At 37.7% G+C, this 20,831-nt stretch overlaps 1 protein-coding gene across 1 annotated transcript; it reads right to left on the bottom strand.

The window, feature by feature from the left end:
• Positions 1 to 16,144: 16,144 nt before the first annotated feature.
• On the bottom strand, positions 16,145 to 17,089 carry LOC138812144 (olfactory receptor 10T2-like). Its single transcript, XM_070000069.1, has one exon. It carries the CDS (start codon positions 17,087 to 17,089, stop codon positions 16,145 to 16,147), a length of 945 nt encoding a protein of 314 aa, XP_069856170.1.
• Positions 17,090 to 20,831: the final 3,742 nt, after the last annotated feature.

The raw sequence follows: 20,831 nt of genomic DNA, 5'->3' as shown, positions 1-20,831 counted from the left end.
GAGCAGTGCATGATCAGGGGACTGGAGGATTGAGGAGGCGCAAGTACCCACAGGAATCTCTGAAAATCCATAAAGCCGGGAAACTGATAAATGCAGAGTGAGCACGTGTTCTCAGATTTTTGTCTAAACTCATCACTTCCTCTTCATTCCGATTTTCTAAAATTTGTCCAAAAATAAGTAAGTCTGATTGCTCAAGCGTTTGTCTTCACAGTAATTCTAACACCATAGTTAAAGTATTGATAATTTTCAGACTCAACTGATCCTTTGTCTCTAGTTCCATGGTGGGGCTGGGATTTAAATTCTTAGTGTTTCATTTGTAGCTTGTAGCTCTTGTCCATTTGGGTTGCCAGTACCCATACTTTCTCAATGAAACCTTTCCTACAATTGAATACACAGCCCTCCCATTAATAATTGCTTTTTGCTACAATTATATAATGTGTGTTAGCTTTAGAGCTTTATCCTCCTTATGCTTAAACTCCTCTCAATTTTAATCTGTGCCTAGCTTAGACCTATATTATCTCCTAGTTTGTTTTTCTTCTCGTTAGGAATTCTCAGTTCTACTGCCTCATATTCTCATAAAATTGTATATAGGTTCTCTATCTGGGTATGTTCTGTTTCAAAGGCTGAAGAGTTCTTTTCTTTCTAATTTATTTATTCTAAAATGAGACATCTCTCTGCTTCTCTAGGTCTTTTCTTCCACAAGGAGAACCAGTCTTTCTGGAGCCCTCCTATCCATTTCTACTACTTCCTTTAACTCATACTGGAATTATAGCTGGCCATCTTTTCTATTCCTCTATCATACGCAAAGTTAGCACTCTACCACTTCAGCCATAGCTCCACTTCTGGCTTTTTTGTGTGGTTAAGTGGGGATGAGTCTGTGGACTTTCCTACTTAGGCTGGCTTCAAACTGTGTTCCTCAGATCTCATCATCCTGAGTAGCTAGGATTACAGGTGATAGCCACTGGGGCTTTGCTTCTGAAGAACTTTTATGGTATGTACTGTGATTGGGAAAAGTTTTGTCCTCTGTCCCTTGCTTATGTCAATTTATCAGTCATCTTCATTTATAGATACTTTATGTATATTCTGAAGCTTTGATGAAATCTGTGGTTTTGATCAAAGCTTTCTTTGTATCTCCCGATAAAAGGAATGGTTTCTCAAAACTCACACATCTAGTGATGTAAATTGTTTCTTCCTCAAAACCCACACATCTAACGAGTAAATGACATTTACTCAATTTTAACATATTGTAGTAAGTTGTTTTCCTATCTTTCTTCGCCTCTAAATTTTGCCTCCTTTGAGGGAAAGACGTGAATTTTACTTATCTTTCCCTGAATACACCTAGACAGACATATATTATAAGCATCTGAAAGCATCCCTGTAAATATTGTTAGATTAAAATGAAAAGTGAGCTAGCGTACTGTTACCAATCTTCATTCATGACATCATAGTTTTCTTAGGAACTCACAAAGTAAGAAAATCCTTAGTTTTATCCAGGGTAGAAAGACTGCCAAGAATCAAGAACCAACTCCTAAGGATATCTGTATCACGTGGCTTAGATTCCACCCTTTCAAACCTAAAAGAGAAATCATGGGGTTAGACAGGCTAGTGACACTGAAGGGAGCATCTGCTGTTTGGAATTCGCTATGCCGAAAAGCTTTCCCAGCAGCTGGTGCCTGTGATACCCTCTAGAGCCCAGTAGAATCCAAGTCAGTGAGAGGGCTATGATGATGATACCCTCACTTTAATCCCATCTGGAAGCATGCCATTACAAAGCTATCACATCTGCTAGTTAAGTAGCCAAAACTCGGTAATACGTCCTACCTTAGCAGAGATCTGCTGAGTCAAGAACATCAGATTGCCACACAAGAAATATTAAGCAGTATCATGGCAATTACGTGTCAGGTGCTGGGGATGTGTTAACAATGCATGTGTAAATAATTGCAGTCCAGGGCTCCATGTTTCTCATGAGTCAAAGATGAGACAGTCAGAAGAAGAGGTCATTATTCGAAAAAATGTGGTGACTGAATTGATGTTTATGCTCCTATGATTATGGCAGCATTCAAAATGCACCTGTTCTTGTACATCCTTGGGCAATAATTTAAAACACTGATTTCTGAGTTTCCATATCTTTCTAAGGAGTTCTTGGCATACTAACACAGGAATGGGCACTATTTAGTTTTTGTGACTTTTAATTCAAGTATATAATGAATTTAGATAAACAGCATTGCTATCAGAAGAGCACTACTTGTTCTCTGGTAATTTCTGCTTACATAATTATGCTTAACCCTCCCTTCTCTGTGAAAGGAACATATGTCCTCTTCTTCCTCCATCTCATTCCTCTGGCTATTTGTCCAGAGGTTTACATAAGATTTTTATTGACAAGTAGGTTGGTAGTTTTGCTATAGTTGTACTGTTATCTTTCTAATTTTAGAGTCCCCAATCTCAGCACTCCTAGTGCATTTGTAATATCTGATCTGAGATTTTACCTTTAGAAAACTCATATAGCAGTGGATAATGTAGGAATAAAAGAGATGTTGCTATCAGACAGATGTAGGAGTAAATCAAAACTGTCATGTTCTGTTTGGAAGACTATAAATTCCATGAAGCCTGTTTTCTCATTTCTATAGTAAGAAGAGCAATTACTGCTTTCCAGGGCTATTGGAAAGATTCAAAGGGAGTATTTATGTGAAAGGAGGCTAGTTCAGTAAACAGCAGTTAATAAATACCTCATTTCCCTCACTTTCTTGCCATAGTTTCTGTAAGGGAAATTTAAGAGGGATCTTCATTCCCTTGAGGTTCTTCATCTTGAGGAAAGTAACTAGGTTTTCTTTCTTTCTTTTTTTTTTTTTGGTCCAGTTGTGGGGCCTGAACTCTGGGCCTGGGCGCTGTCCCTCAGCTCTTCAGCTCAAGGCTAGCACTCTACCACTTGAGCCACAGCACCACTTCTGGCTTTTCTCTTTTTGCCTATGTGGTGCTGAGGAATCGAACCCAGGGCCTCAGGCATGCAAGGCAAGCGCTCTACCACTGAGCCACCTTGCCAGCCCAGTAACTTGGTTTTCTATTGAGCTCTGTTCGCACTGGGAAGAAGCAAGTCTTCCCAAGATTGAAACACCACACAAATACTTCGTTACTTGCTTGCTCAGAGCCATGCATACATGTTACTTTCATCTGGCAGAAAACTGAAGGAGGCTTCCTAAATTTTTTTTTGCAGGGAAGGGATATAAATTTAGAAGATAAAAATTTAAGTAATCTTAGCCATATATACATAAGGATTCTTCTTATAGATACTTTATGATTATAGAGAACACATATTTTATGAAGTGTATTTGTTCAACTTGTTTAGACAATAATCTAGCTGTTTACTGATCTCTTAAAGATTGGAAAATTATCTAAAAATTCTCATATTTCTGTGTTATTCTAAGCATTGCAGATAGAAATATGAACACAGGTACTGTTCTTTTCTCAGAGAAGCAAGGATTCAATATGCATTTTAAGACAAATGGCCATACAAATTATAAAGAAGATTTCAAGACTAACAAAACATCCTGAATATCTTGAAGTAAAAAAATCAGCTCACTTTAGGGAAAGCTTTAAGTGTAAATAAGATTTTAATATCACCTGTAAGTATTTTGACAGATATAATGTGTATATTGCTCATGTAGACATTTTGAATGAATTAATTAATCTTTTCCTTACTTCTTAAAAATATATTTTTATTGTTATTGTAAAGGTGATATACAGAGTAGTTTTGGTTCATAAGTCAGATAAAAAGTACATTTCTTTTAGAACAATGTCACTCCTTTTTCCTTAATTCTTATTGACCTTTCTAAAGTAAGAAAACACATCCTGTTCCACTGTTTACACAAGTGCACACACACACACACACACACACACACACACACACACACATACACTTAAAGGAAAACGTATCTACAGGGGCCTGTGAAACAAGAGACATCTATTTTTTCCTTCTCTCCCCCCCCCCGTACTAATTCCTTATAATAAGCTTCCTGTTGAGATCACAAATTTAGAGGTTATGAAAAACACATTCTTGGAACAAGCTAAGAAATTAGATATTAAGTATTGTCACCATAAAAATAGAAAATATGTAAGGTAGTCCACATATTAGCTAGACTGAACCATTTTACACAAACATAAATACTTCAAAACATCTTATACCTGATAAACACAACAATTCTTCAAGTTAAAAGAAACCCAAATGAACAAAAACAATGAAAGAGGTTCATTACATTCTTTGAGGAATCCTCATCCCAGTCAATCATTCTGATGTACATTATGTTTCCAGGAAGAAAACCTGGGAAAGGATTTTGGCTTTATAGTAGCATCCAAATTTGATATTTGTTTTATTTTATTTTTTAAGAAACGTTACAGAGGTTAACATGTATTCCATGTTCTTTGTGTTGTATAATAGGGAGAAAATACTGTTATACATGTTTTCTAAGTTGATCCTTACAGTGACTTTATGAGGTAGTTATTAATCTCTCTCTCTCTCTCTCTCTCTCTCTCTCTCTCTCTCTCTCTCTCTCTCTCTCTCTCTGTGTGTGTGTGTGTGTGTGTGTGTTGTGTGCATGCCTGTGCATGCCTGTCCTGGGTCTTGAACTCCAGGCCTAGATGCTGTACCTGAGTTCTTTTTTGTTCAAGGTTGGCACTGAGGTAGTTATTACTTTTAATATCAACATTATGAAGAGGAAAAATTTGAGAGTCAAAGATGCTGTGGACTCTGTTTAGGTTCACAGAGTGGTGTATCCAGCACTAAATAGAGTATAGTCTGTGTAGGTGAGTGTGCCTGCTTTTGTGTACGTTATCTCTGTGGATGTGCATGTGAATGGGTATATGTGTCATGAGAAAGGGAAGACAGTACCCTGACATTCTCCTTCTGTACAAAGATATTTAAAGAAAAAGAGCTCTATTACAATTTAGTATGGGTCCAGGTCCTAACTCCATCACTTATTAACTTTCAAGGTTTCTTTTGCAAATGTCCACAGGTACTAGTCCTGGAATTGTTACTTAGAATTAAAGTGGGTGGGGGCAGATAGCTGAGGTTTTGGGGAATCACTTCATTCTGCCTCTATCTTCATTAGTTAGAAGGTCTTTGCAGGTTGGCAAGGGTACAGTGTAGACATTGTCTATCACTCACACAAGAGGAGCCTTAGAAAGCCTGAGTCATAACTATTACAATCTCAGATGGTCTTAAGGAACTAGCCTAATAGTGTCCTTTGACAGGTGAAGAAATTCACTCAAATAATGCTAGAAATCCCAAGACCAGAAAGCCAGAATGACTTTATTAGCAACCAAAACAGAAATCTTTTTTTCTTTCAGGAGTGTGGAATTCTGCAGGATAATGCTGCCTCTGGAAGGTGCTCTTCATGTAGATGCTAATTTTCCCTTTTTGTTACTTATGTGCTTTGTTCCTGTATCTCTCTGCTTACTATGTGCCTGTGGTAGTCACGTTTTTACTTTTCTGATTTTGTGTGTGTTTTTTTTTGCCTTTGTAATTGTCTATTATAATTATTGTAGAACACTCAAGAAGTTCTCATCTCAGTTTAAAGTAGTGTTGCTTTGTCTATATCCCACCTAATACATCCCTTTTTGCACAAAGGTCATTCATTCATTGTTTAGGATTTTGTTATTAAAATATTGCTGAGTTGAATTAGATCAGAACTAAGAAAATTTAGAACTATGTAAATTTAGGAAGAGCAATGGGTCAGTTAGTTTAGAATATATCTATACCTATACTTATACCTATATCTATATCTATATATGTAAAATTTATATGTTCGGTCTTGTAGAAATTTACTTTAGAGTTCAACTAATCCTGATGAACATTGTTTGGAGTCCATATCCTTAATAGTGGCTCTCCCATTTTGTTATTGGCACTGTAATAGCTTTGACTTATCACTCGTCTCTGTTTCTTACCTGAGATATGAAAACTAAGTCCCGCTGGGGGTAGATGTTTACTCTCATTTTCTGTCCATTGTCCAGTTTCTCAGTGTGGTTTTCAGTCCAAGGTGAATATCTGCTATTCATAGGCTCCCAATCTCCTCTCTTTTTCCTGCGAGAAGCTAGAGATACACAGCCTACAGGATGGAATTCAAATTGAAATACAAAAGAGGTTGCTGGAGTCTTCTCAAGGTAGAGATGTGACCACCGTCTGGGTGCTGAGACCCAGACCAAAGTCACATGTAATCAGGCTCCTCCTGTCATTTTCTGTCAATTGAGCCAGACCAGTGTCACAGCTACTAGTGACCAGGAAGCAATGGGTAGTTTTTTTTTTTTATTGATAGTGTGGGTTTTTTTCTGTGAGTCTCCTGATGCCAAAGTCACTGCCATTGGGATGTCACAATGGGTTTAATTAACAGCTTTGGTTGACTGTGGAAAAGAGAGGCAAGTCACCAAACAGCCAATTGCTCAAAATTGGGCAGAGACATTAGGGCTCAGGAAGCAGAACATTGTTAACCACTTTTAGAAAAGGTAATTTTAGAAAATTTAACTAGGTTTCCTTTCATTTTCTGAATTTGTTATGTTGCCGAAACTACGAGAGAGAACACTTACCCAGATAATTTTGATAGCAGGGACACTGTGAAACAAGGTTTTCTTAAACTCTGTTGTTGAAACTAAAATTGGAGGGTTGGTGCTTGTGTGTCTGAGAGGTGGACCGAGCCATGGCTTTTATAGTTCAGGACCTGGTCAGAGTAAGATGAAAGGACATCCCCTTCTCTATCCTAACACCCAAGTTTGTGTTTTCTTCCTTTCTGCTCACTCACACAAGATTAATATATTGCGTCTTTGTAATGTAAGAAATATTAAATAAAATATGTTAAATGTTGGGAGAATAAATGATCACAGGCTCCATTGTCCCAGTGATATAAATGTCTCAGTTTAATTAGAAAACAATCACCATTTATTTTCTAGTCTCCAACTCTTCAGACTTCTATTTTCCTGTGGCTGAGTCAAGGGGTGCTAGCTGATGATCTCTGATCATGGCTTGTAGCATAGTGAGAACTCATCAAGAAATCATGATGGTGAGGAAATTAAACTGAAAACAGAAGAGTTGCTTAGAAGAAGGAAAGATGCCATGAAGTAAGAATCAAGGAGAATGAATTTAATATATCTGGATCTGAATCCTAAACTTTATTTTTTATTGTGGAAATACTGTACAGAGGGGTTACAATTACATGGGCAAGGTAATGAGTGCATTTCTTATCAAGCATTGTTGCCTCCTCCTTTGTTTCCCCTTCCCATCCCTTCCCATCTCCCCCTCCCCTCCCACCCTACACCAAAGTTGTAAAGTTCATTTTTCGACATACTGTCTTGTACATCTCATTGTTGCAATGGGTCCACATGTATCCCTATTTAAACAATTTGTTTTTTCCCTTTCCCTCTCCAAATTATACCAACATCAAATACAGTAAAAACAGGGGTTATACCGTCGGGGGAAGGACATACAAAGCAACAAAGAAATATCTTATAAATATGTTAGAAACAATAGCATTTGAGTCCTTATCTTGGGGCTCATCTTGCCTAACATCAACTTATCTGACCGTTTCTGCTTGTCTCAGACATATACTAGTTATTGCAAATAAGGGAAACCATGGGACCCATGTTTCTTTGGGTCTGGCTTACTTCACTTAATATAATCTTTCCCAAGACTTTCCATTTCCTAACAAATGGGGCAATATCATTCTTTCTGATGGAGGCATAGAATTCCATTGTGTATATATACCACATTTTCTTGATCCATTCATCTACTGAGGGGCATCTGGGTTGGTTCCATATCTTAGCTATGGTAAATAATGCTGCAATAAACATAGTTATGCTGGTAGATTTAGTATGGTCTTGTTTGTGATCATTTGGGTAAATGCCCAAAAGTGGGATTGCTGGGTCATAGGGGAGCTCTATGTGGAGTCTTTTGAGGAACCTCCATACTACTTTCCAAAGTGGTTGAACAAGTTTACACTTCCCCAACAATGCAGTAAGGTTCCCTTCTGTCCACATCCCCTCCAGCATCTGTTGTTATTAAAGTTCTTGATTATAGCCATTCTAACTGGAGTGAGGTGATATCTCAATGTTGTTTTGATTTGCATTTCTTTTATGGCTAGGAAGATTGATTATTTCTTCATGTGTCTATTGGCCATCCTTTCCTCTTCAGAGAAGCTTCTCTTTAAGTCTTTAGCCTACTTATTGGGCAGTTGTTTCTTTTTTTTTTAATTTAATTTAATTTTATTTGTACAGAGGGGTTACAATTACATGGGGGCAGTTGTTTCTTTGAGGATTTGTTGTTTGGGGATTTAATTTTTTGAGTTCCAGGTATATTTTAGATATGAGACCTTTGTCCGTTGTATGGCTAGTCAAGATCTTCTCCCAATCTGTGGGCTTTCTATTGATCTTGCTAGCTATGTCCTTTGCCATGCAGAAGCTCTGCAATTTCATGCAATCCCATTTGTCCAATCTTTCTTTGATTTGTGTTTCTGGGTATCTATGAAGAAAATTTTGGCCTGAGCCAAGGAGACCTAGGGTTTCTCCTATTCCATCCTGTAATGTTTTCAGAGTGTCTACTTTGACTCCGAGGTCTTTGATCCATTTAGAGTTGATTCTGGTGCAGGGTGATATATAAGGATCTGGCTTTAGTTTTCTACAAGTGATTAGCCAATTTTGCCAGCACCATTTACTGAAGAGGCTGTCTTTCTTCCATTCTATTTGTTTAGCTCCCTTATCGAAGATTAGACGGCTATAGGTCTGTGGATTCTTTTCTGGGTTTTCAATTCTATTCCATTGGTCCTGAGGTCTGTTCTTTGATTACTATGGCTTTATAGTAAAGTTTGAAATGTGGTATTGATATTCCTCCAGCACTGTTCTTTCTGTTGAGGATCGTTTTTGCTATTCAGGGTTTTTATTGTTCCATATGAATTTTTGGATTGCCTCTTCTATTTCCTTGAACAATGAGGTTGGAATATTGATAGGTATCACATTGAATTTGTAGATAGCCTTGGGAAGTATTGCCATTTTCACGATGTTAATCTTTCCAATCCAGGAGCATGGGAGGTTTTGCCATTTTTTAAGTTCTGTGTTGATTTCCTTTTTTAAGATTTTAAGGTTTTCATCATAGAGGTCCTTCACTTCTTTGGTTAATTCCTAGGTATTTTATTTTTTGTGAGGCTATTAAGAATGGAGTTGCTTTCCTGATTTCAGCCACGCTTTTCTCATTGTTGGCATACAGAAAAGCCATTGACTTTTGAGAGTTAATTTTATCCCCTGCTACTTTGCCAAAGTTTTGAACCAGCTTGAGTAATTTGGGAGTGGAGTCCATGGGATTCTTTAAATACAAGGTCATGTCATCTGCAAAGAAGGAGAGTTTTACTTCATCTTTCCCTTTTTTTTTTGGTCCACTCGTGGGGCCTGAACTCTGGGCCTGGGCGCTGTCCCTCAGCTCTTCAGCTCAAGGCTAACGCTCTACCACTTGAGCCACAGCACCACTTCCGGCTTTTTTTTCTGCTTATGTGGTACTGAGGAATCGAACCCAGGGCCTCCTGCATGCAAGGCAAGCACTCTACCACTGAGCCACCTTCTCAGCCCCCTATCATCTTACCCTTTTTGGATCCCTTTATGTTTGCATCTTGTCTTATTGCTCTAGCTAGGCATTCTAATACTAAATTGAAGAGAAGTCGAGAGAGTGGGCATCCTTGTCTCATTCCTGAGTTAAGAGGAAATGGCTTTAGCTAAACACTTTTTATTGTCATTGACACATAGCTCTCACTCTGAGATATGGTAAAAGCCCTCCAGTTTTACTTTAGTTTATTTTGCCCTTGTTTTATCTACTCATCCACCCTCAAGTGTCAGAGGAGAGCTGCATACACTCACTAACACTGTAAGTGGATCCTCTTCAGCTCTAGTGTTTAGTTCAGGATGAGTGTGTGTGAGTTAACTTAGACAATCAGGAACAAAAAGATACAAATGTGTCATGAAATCATTTTTTAACCTCAGGAAATAAATTCTCTCTTCCTCCAGTCTGGACTCTGGGAGCTGAAGGGGCCAGAGATCATATTTAGGCTAAAAATTGAGGCAAGGTAGAAGTAGACTTATGAGATGCACCCAAATAGTAGTTTGACTTTAGATTTCATTAAGTTGGTTTACTCCTAGACTTCTCAGCTTTCAAATCTCAGTATATTTATATTTTTTTCCTACTGGGTTAGATGATGATGATGATGATTATGATTATTATTATCTAATTGAGTTAGTTAAGAAGACTCATGTTGCTTAGTTATGTAAAGCCTAATAGAGATGCAATTTCTAATTTAGGTATATGGATTTTATAATGATAAGTAATTGTTGTATATCTAAGCAAAATGGGTGGTCTATAAAATTGTAATTGTTGGATATCTAAGCAAAATGGAAGGTCTACAAAAATGTAGTTAGATTATACCTTTAAACTGCAGAATGATAGCCTTCATGAAAAGTATAGGCTTGCTTATATAGTCTTAGCTTGCCTAGGTCTCTGGTTTGCCTGGATTACTACTCTGGGTTAAGATTGTCCAAATCTGCTGGGTGTTGGTGGCTCATGAGTATCATCCTAGCTATTCAGAAGGCTGAGATCTGAGGACTGTGGTTCAAAGCCAGTTTGGGCAGCAAAAATCCATGAGGCTCTTGTTTCCCACTAACCATTACAAAGTTAGAAGTAGAGCTGTGGCTCAAGTGGTAGAGCACCACTCGAGAGAAAAAACTAAGGAATAGCACCCAGGCCTTGAGTTCAAGCCCCATCCCAGCACCAAATCAAATCAAACCAAGCCAGTTTATCCAGATCTTTGTTGAGTAGAATTTCTACTCCACAAGCTAGTTTTAGGGCTTCAGAAATTTAGGATGACACTACACCATGAGAATTTGTTGTGACCTTGTTCTCAGACCACTGTTTCTTCTTCCTATACAATTGACACCTGAGTGTGGCTCTGAGGCCCTGTACAGTTTTTACTTTGATTTCAGTTAACTTGCTTCAAAGAGCACTTCAACTCATCTGATGTTCCCCTGCTACTCATTTTACTTCTCCCTTGACTTTTGAATTATTCCTATGCAAAAATTATGCCCAGCCTTCCTCTAGATCTTTGCTTCTTCTTTTATGCCTTGGATTTCATATGAAAAAAATCTCACTTCCTTGCTCTGTGGGCATCTCCCAAGAAGAACTGAAAGGCTGAAGGTCAAGTGAGCCTTCCTTCTCTCAGTCACTCTTCTTCTACATCCTCCTGGCTCTTCCTCTTCATTATTCAGGAGAATAAACTTCAGCCTCAAATGGAAATAGAAGGGAGAAGAAGAAGTACAAAGTTCACTGTAGGAAGTGCCAGGTCCCTGGAGTTCTATGTTGTTTCTGGGTCAGAACCACAGCATGTTTTGAGGTGACAGACAGGTTGGGAATCATGGCAGAGAAATGTCCCAAAACAGCACAGTGGATATTACTATCAATTATTTATTTCAAATAGGAAATAACTGATGTAAGGATATATACAGGTTACAAAAGAATTCTAACAAACTACTTGAGAAAAGCTGTTAAGAACATTGTTTCACTTATAGCAGTTGTAGAAAAAAAATTGGGAATAAATTTAACTAAGGAGGTGAAATACCTCCACAATGAAAGCTCTAAAATATTGATGAAAGAAAGAAGACAGAAAAGTAAACATATAGATACTCTATACTCAGCAATGGGAAGAATTCAATTGCTACCATGTTCATGCTGCCCAAAAGCAAACCACAGATTAAATGCAATTCCTGTGAAGACATAAACATCCTAATTTCTTGGAACAGAAAAAAAGTCATAAAATTTGCATAGAACCATAAAAAATCCTGAACTTTGAGTACAAAGCTATAGTCTTCAATCTTAGTTATTCAGAGGGCAGAGATAGTATGTATGGATTGCTACATGAAGCTAGCCTAGGCAAAATTAGTGGGACACACAAAATTAGTCTCAACACAAAAACTGAGTGTGGTGGTCACATCTATCATCACAGCTATTTGAGAGATATAGATAGGAGGATTACAATCTGAGGTTAGTCTGGGCAAAAATGCAACATTCTACCTGAAATATAACTAATAAGCACAAGGGATTGGGACTGGAGGTGTGGCTCAAGTGGTAGAACATTTGCTCAGCAGGCATGAGGCCCTGGTTTCAAGACTTAGTCCTGCTAAAAGAGAAACAGAGAGACAGAGACAGACACAGAGACAGAGATCAGAGTAACAGGATAGGAAACCCAGAAAAAAAACACATGTGGAGCTGAATTATGCATGCACGTGTGTGTGTGTGTGTGTGTGTGTGTGTGTGTGTGTGTGTGTGTGTGGCTGGTACTGGGGCTTGATCTCAAAATCTTGAGCTTTTGTGCAGTTTTCTTACTCATATCTAGTGCTCTCATACTTTGAGTCACATATTGAGTCAAGTCTAATATTTCTTAGTTAGCTGGCAATGAAGTCACAAAGACTTTTCTTCCCAGGCTGGCTTCAAATTGAGATACTTCACGTCTCAGCCTCCTGACTAGCTAGGATTATAGGAGTCATCAGTGCCGGACTGTCTTCAGAATTTACCTTACAACTGAACCTTTGAACCCTTTTAACAACATGTCCCCATCTTTCCTACCTCCTACTCCCTGGTTATACAATTCTAGTCTTTATTACTTTGAGTTTAAACCCTTACATTCTACATAATTGGGGTCATGTCCTATACAATATTCTGTGCCTGACTTATTTCACCTTGCATCTTGTTCTTCAGATTTATCTGTTTTTACAAATGGAAGGATTTCCTTTTTCTTTTATGAATGAATAGCATTCTATTGCATATGTATGTGAACTGTATTTTGTTTAGTCATTGTTCTGTCAATGGATGTTGAGGGTACTTCTATATAAATAATTCTGTATTAAATTTGGCAGTTCAGGTATCTGTTTGGAAAAAATATTTTATTTCTTTTGAATGTATCCTTTCAAGTAGACTTTCTGAACTAAATGATACCTCTATTGTTAGTTCAGTGAGAAACCTCCGTACTGTTTTCTACAATGCCTATACCAATTTACATCCCTACCAATAATGTTTAAGGATAATCTCCCCATATCCTGTCTAACATTTGTTACCTTTTGATATTCTGACAATAAGCTTCCTAGCAGGTGGAGGTGTTAGCTCACTGATGATCAGTAATATCCAGCCATTTTCACATTCTTTTTAGCCATTCCTATGTCTTTGAACATCTAATAATCAGGTTATTTGATTTTTTTTCTGTTGAGTTTTATGCATACTTTATTGACCGTGAATACAAACACTTTGTCAGATAATCATTTTAAAATACTTCCTCCTATTCTGTAGGTTGTTTTTAATTTCTTTTCCTGCACTCTCAATAAAAGGTTTAAAGTAAATGCATCTCAGTATAGTAAAGGATCTGTCTCTCTTTCTCTCTCTCTTTCTGCCTATAGTAAACCCACAATAAGTATTATTTTATTTTAAAAGTTGAAAGCTTCTCCTTTAAGATTAAGACAATGATTCCAACTCCTGCCACTTTTACTGAACATTATACGAGACATTCTAACTGGGGCAATTAGGCAAGAAAGGTAAATGAAATGCATTTAAATTGGAAATAATTAAATTTGCCTTTGTCTATAAATGGCATGTTCTTACATAGGAAAAATCCTCAAGTCTCCCTCACTAGCAAACTGCTAAAAATAATAAACAAATTTGATAAAGTTGTAAGAATTAAAAATCAACCTACAAAAAAAGTTGAGTTAGTAAGGACAACAAAAACTACCAGAGTATGTTATTAAGGAAGCAATCACATTTTATAGTATTATCAAGAAGAATAAATACTTAGGAATTAATCTAAGTAAAGACTTTAAAGATACATATCCTTAAAATGACAAAACATTGGTGAAAGGAATTAATAAGAGGAAAAATAATTAGAATCATTGTCTGTGTTCATGGATTGGAAGTGTTGATGTTGCCAAAATGTCCACACTACCCACAGTGATCTACAGATTCAATGCAATTTCTGTCAACATTCCAATGAGGTTTTTATTAGGAATAGAAAAATAATCTAAATTTGGTATGAAAGCTCACCAGACTCTACAGAAGAGTTTTGAGAGTCTGATGATTGCCTGGTATGTCTTCACTGTTATCTGTCAAAGTCTCCTCAAAGTATAAATTCAGTGTAGTTCCTATTAGTTTCTGGTAAGAGTGACATCATCTAGGACTTTAAGGCCTAGAACAAGTTTATGAACACTTCCTAATCTGTCATGAATAGAGAAGTATGTGTACTGTCTGCAAACCAGAGAGGAGTAATTTCATGTGTGTGTGTGTGTGTGTGTGTGTGTGTGTGTGTGTGTAGATGGGGAAAAGTGATATTTTGAAAATATTGAGGCCACAGAGTATGGAGCTGAAGGTCACCTCTCATTGTTTTCAGTTAATCTTTCCTACAGTTAGATGGATCTCAGAAACTCCCATATTCCTCTCCCCATTGGGAAAATTCAACTTTATCTCAACCAATAATGCTCAAACACATGGGTAAAAATGTATAGTAAGTGTATGTGTTCTTCAACTATCTTTATAAAGGAATGTTCTGAGGATGTTTTGGACATTTTATTTTGCTGAAATATGGATAGATTAGCAACCTAAAGTTACTCTTGGAATACTCATCACCAAACCTTTGGGTCTAGAGACAATAGAGCTCCAGATGGGAAAAATAATTTCTATTGTTACAAAGCAAATTCAACAATGTTGGCTTTTATTCCTCTCTTTTTTTATTCCTACTTCTTCTTTCCCTTTTCCTTTTCTTTTCTTTACATATCAATCTTCTCATTTAGTCTCTCAACATTATATATATATATATATATATATATATGTAACAATATGTCAAAAGCACATTGTGATTCAAAACAATGTACATATGTTCATCTAATCCTTGCAACAACCTTATTTTAATTAGTACAAAATTATAGAATTGAAGTTTCTAGTTTGTGAATACACAGTAACATTGTGAGGAAATTACTGTTAAATTCATTCTATTTATCTTCCAACTCAGTTGTTAAAGTACCTGTTGTTCCAATGGAAGGCTGAGAAATAAAAACTTATTAGTATTAGATAACTAGCTGTTTTATTGAAACAAATCCTTAACAAAAGCCACCGTATACTCAGGCACATGCATATGGCATACCTGTATAGGTAACTGAAACTAGGCCATTTCTCACACTGAGCTATGAAGGGAGGAAAGGACTTCTCCCTTTGTTGTACTTGCTATGGTACATAGTTTATGGATTTGCACATGGTAGCAGATGAATGATTCAGCTCATGGCCTTTTAATAGCTTATTTGCTTTCATACTGAGTCAAACCTTAAATCCAATCTTAGCTTATTGAAAGAAGAAAGGCAAGTAAAGAGAATGTGAAAAGAAGCAAATAGTTTGGTACATTCTATTAAACATAGAATTACTTTATATAAATTAACCATTTTAGTGCTTACAGTGGCCCATGAAGAGGTATTAAAGGTCCCAGGTTACATAAGAAGTAATTGACATTAAGAATAGTAAACTTAGCTCAGAGTACTTAATTAGATAATGACCTGGAATGGGACTCCAACCTCACTCTTTGTCACTCCAACATCTATGTATTCTGTTCTACTATTAACCACTTGGAGCTTTAATCCTCCTCATTCCCATAAGTAAAATCATGCTTGTATCTAGACATAATTTGTTTTAATATTTTTATGTTGCTGTCACATAGATGACAGAGGGACAGAAGAGTTTAGACACTTCATCAACATTCCCCCCCTGCTGCTTTCTGTGTAGGAGGTGTTACTATCAGTCTGGGAATTCCCAAAAAGAGAATGCAGAATTTCTAGTCTTAGTTCCCCAAACTGACATTTTCAATGCATGGACATCAGCATAACCTTAATCTTTGAATGTTTCCATGTTCCATGTCATTCTGGCAGGCAGCTGCTCTATGTTAGTGGACTTAGGTTTACTCTGAAGAAATTTCCAACAAAAGGAATCAAATTTACTAGAGAGTTTATTTCTTCTTTTGTGAAAGTGTCATAGAGATAAAAAGGACAGTGGAGACTATAGGATAATAGGAAAATTCTATCCAGGGTACTTTTGTGAATGCCGTTTCCCCCTCTATCACACAGTTTTGGGAACTGAGTACCTGCTCAGAACTTTTTTCAGAGCGATCTTCACTTCTTTATTTCTCAGCGTGTAGACAAGCGGGTTGAGCAGTGGAGTGATCACGGTATAGGTGACTGCTACAAGCAAGTCTTTATCGGAGGAGTGTAGGGACGAGGGCCTCAAGTAGATAGAGGAAGCGCAGCCGTAGTGAACGATGACCACGGTGAGGTGGGAGGCACAGGTGGCAAAGGCTTTGCGCTGTCCCTCCGCGGAGGAGATCTTGAGGATGGTGGAGACAATGAAGACATAGGAGATGAAGATCAACACGAAGGGAACTAGCAACACCAGAATACTGAGGAAGAAGATGACCATTTCCTTCAGGTTGGTGTCGGTGCATCCCAGCTTTATGACGGGAGAAATGTCACAGAAAAAGTGGTGGATCCGATTGGAGGCGCAGAAAGGCTCACTGAACACCAGGACGTTGACCACCATCGAGATGAGGAAACCGCAAAAGCTGGAGGCCAGAACCAGCTGCACGCAGGTGGTATGGCTGACGATGAGCATGTAGTTAAGGGGGTTGCAGATGGCCACATAGCGGTCATAGCCCATCACAGCAATGAGGAAACAGTTGGTGCAGGCTAAGCCCACGAAGAAATACAACTGGGCAGCACACCCGGCAAAAGAAATACTTGGGATTGTGGACAGAAGGTTGGTTAACATTTTGGGTACAATGACCAAGGTATAGCAGGTTTCGGAGCACGAAAGGACAAAGAGGAAGAAATACATGGGGATGTGCAAACTCTTGTCCAGGCGAATGACAGTCATGATGGCAGCATTGGCCATCAGAGTCGTCAGGTAGATGAGTAGGAAGATAAAGAAAAGAAGGATTTGAAGGTCGCCCAGGTTTGAAAAGCCTACCAGGATAAACTCAGTGATCATGCTTTGGTTCTGTCTCTTCATTGGTCAGTGGGGGATCAGACTCTGACCACTTGTGGTTAAGAACAAATAATTTGACAGAAATGAAATCAGGAGACATGAGCAGTGACACATGTAATACCTAAAGAAGTTTAACTTTCATGCTCTTTCTGTTTTCTGTATTCATAGATGTATCTAATTCTTCCATTAAGCAAGAAGAAACTTGAGACTCAAAAGAATTAAAGACTGGCTTAACCCACTTGAGGGTGACTGGTGGTCCTTAGAATTCAGTGATCTTCAAAGCCATCTTGTTAATATCTGATAAAAGCAAAAAGGAAACAACATAAAAACCAAAAGCCGTGTATAATCTCATATATTTGACTGAAATAGTGCTTGTATTGTGTAATTAAAATTCATCTATTTACACGGGACCAGTTGTGAAGCCTTTGGGATGGGTATCTTTTGTCATGAGTGCAAGGGAATCTTGGATTCAGAACGTAACAAAGGCTCCAGTAACTCTGAGAGCATTAGGATGCTTGCTCTGAGACCTCTGCCCTTCTGCCCTATGTCTCCATTTCCATTACTTCCACAGTTGTTCTCAGAACAACTCTTGCAATTATTGGCAGGAGGATCTATAGGTATAGTTTGACAACACTAAGATTACCAGACTCAGAAAATTAGACAACCATTACATAGAAAATAGATCAGTAATATTCTAACTCAATCTGTCTCCAGTTCTGGGAGCCTTCTTATAGCATGTTAGGAACTATTGTTCAATCTCTGTAGTAAAGGACAAATTATAAGGAGTTCTCAATATTTAACAAGTCCTGCCTCATGAACCAGGCTGGTTTCTTATGCTCTTTTGCTGGAATAATGTACTTGGCTGGAACTTCCTTCCTCTGAGATGAATGTCTCCTCAGAGGCTGCAGCTATGGTCCTTGCTTTGCTCTTAGTAGATGCTCACAAGAAGTTCAACTCTTCTTTAGAAATGTCTTCTGGTAGGCCTTATTTTCCTCCTCACATTTATCATTTTACTTTCAATTATTACTCATAATATTGTTCTCAGAAATTTCTGTGTTGAACACCATCTTAATAGTTCCAGCCCTGAGCATTAGGCCATGTGTCTGCCCCTCAGCTACAGACAAACCATCACAAAGAACCAATTTGTGTCTCTGCTGCCACACCTTACCTTCCTCATCTTGCCTTTCTTATCTTTTTCCTTCACAAGTAACATTTATCTCTTGAGATTTTCCAGAGGCTTTGGTCAGCATTCCCACTTACATTGCTGTTGTTGGTTCTGGGTCAGTTAGCATGATAGCATAATGAGGAGAAGGATGTAAAGTTCTTCATTCAAACTCCCTGGATTCTTTCATTTTATGACCTTGTGGAAAATCAAGTCCCATAATTGTGCCTCATGTTTTGATCTCTGAAATGGCAACAATAATAGCATGAATCAGGAGGACTTTGTGAGTCTCAGGCATTCATAAGAAATCTCCTTACTCAGAGCAAGTGTAAAGTAAAAGTTCACTAGTGCTTAACTCCCACTTGTTACAAATGAAGAGACGGAGAACCAGAGGAGTACAGGTTGTTAGCTATCGAAGCAGAGGTGAATCTGTATCCTAAACATCCTCAACTCTTGTCCAAGACTTGGTTTTTTGAATCAACTGGGTTCTGTTTTTAGTATTTTCTTTGCACTTGTCTAGTATGTTAGTATCTTAGACTGATCAATGTCTGATCAATGTCTGATTTTCACAGAGGCTTTCTGCCACCCCCTTCCACCTCCCCCTATCCCCTAATCTACTTTTAACACATTGTACAATTTTCCTTCTGCCAAGATATATATCTGTCCTGCTGTCTGAAAAATTTCTGAGAAATAGAAAGTTATTTTCTTGTAAAGATGCTGTACAGAGAGGTCACAATTACATCAGTAAGGTAACATTTCTTGTCGAGCATTGTTACCCTCTTCTTTGTTTTTCTCCTGCTATCCCTTCCCTTCCCCTACCCCAATTCCTCCCTCCTCAAAATTGTAAAGTTAATTTCCAACATAGTGTCTTGTGAGTATCATTGTTGCAATGGGTCATCCTGTGTCCTTTTTCAGCATTTTGTTGTTCCCCTTCCTTTCCTCAAATTAGACAGATGTCTATACAAGATGCAAGGTACCAAAATCAAATACAGTGACAATAGGAGATATACCATAAGAGGAAGAACATACAAATGAAACCAAAAAATCATATAGTACATTGAAAACAATAGTAACAAAGAAAAATCTCTTATGTCCATATCTTGGGGTTTATTTCTGCCTTTTTTAAAGTATCTGTTTCAGGATTATTTTACCATTTTTCATTTCTTAAATCCTTGTTGACTTACTCTTTCATTTTCACATTGGAGTTTTTGTTCTTTGCTCTGTGTGGTGTCTGTTTCTACCTTTGGTCACAGATCCTGATGCCATAATCCACTTGACTATGCATGATTTCTAGCAGACCCTGCTTCTGGTACTCAAAATATTTTTAGAGAGGATTGACAGATAATATTTCTAATAAGAGAGAGTTATCTACAACTTCAGTACAAAAGAGACACTTACATTCACAGACAAGTTCTTTTCTCCTGTGTCTCATCAATGCCTTGAAAGAAGAGAGAAATAGGCAAAGTTTTGAGGGATATCAATAGCATTTTTTTCTTATCTAATCTTATTGGGGAAAATTGAAGAACCATGAGATTCTGAAGATGAAAGATAGCTCTGACTAGTGGCTGAACTGGAACTAACTGGACATCCTTGATCTTAGTAGATTTGTATCCCTGATGGCACATGCTCTAGCAAATTCTCTCTGCCTTATAATAGTTGGGATTCCCCAGGGACTGAAGCATTAGAAAGAGGAACTTCTTTGTATTCTAGGCCTTAAAACCACACATGCAGGTATATTTAGTCCCAAAGAAAGTAAGGACACCCCCTCACATTATATTATTCGATCAGTATAGAAGCTTTGAATATTGCAAATATTTTCCCATGGGCAGTTTGAATAAAGGTTACATTTGTTATAATTGAATTATCACTCTCTTAATCATTAGCTTTACAGATTCTAGTATTAAACAAATGATGTCTTTTTTTGGACAGATTTCATAGTTTATTTGGATTAACCAGATTTTACACACATACACACATGTGTATACATGCACACACAGATTGCATTCTGAGTGGGGCACAAAGTATAATTTTTTTGTATTCCTTTACCAGCTAGACTGATCTCTTCAAATATGTTCATTAGTGCAGACTTTCATCCATGCATCCATCAATTAATTAATGCATTAGGAATCTCTAGTGTTCCTGAAATGTTATAAGCACTCATGAAAATCTTAGTGGGAAAGGTGTTTTGAAGATGAGAATGGTATAGTCTGTGTCAATGATAGTTTGTGGACCACATGAACCCAACCTTCCTGAGTCATGTGTAAAAACACATACTGCTGGGTTTTAATAAGGATCCTTCCAGTGAAAATAAACATTAGCGGTGAGGCCTGGAGTATTGCACAGTCAGGTCATGTCTTCTTTGTTTCTTTTCTTTTTTTTTTTTTTGTGGGTCATGGGTCTTGAACTTGGGCCCTGAGAACTTTCACTCAAAGCTAGTACTGTACCACTTTTTAGCCACAGCCCCACTTCTGAGTTTCTCATGGTTAATTGGAGACAAGACGCTCATGGACTTTCCTGCTGGCTTTGAACTGCAATCCTCAGATCTTTCAGCCTCCTAAGTAGCTAGCATTACAGGCATGAGCCACCAGCACCAGGCTCATGTTT

Source organism: Dipodomys merriami, unplaced genomic scaffold (assembly GCF_024711535.1).
Source record: "Dipodomys merriami isolate MVZ:Mamm:240054 unplaced genomic scaffold, mDipMer1.0.p SCAF_56, whole genome shotgun sequence".
NCBI classification, from domain to species: Eukaryota; Metazoa; Chordata; class Mammalia; order Rodentia; family Heteromyidae; genus Dipodomys; species Dipodomys merriami.
Note: the sequence above shows the minus strand (reverse complement) of the source record. Positions and strands in the feature narration are given on the sequence as shown.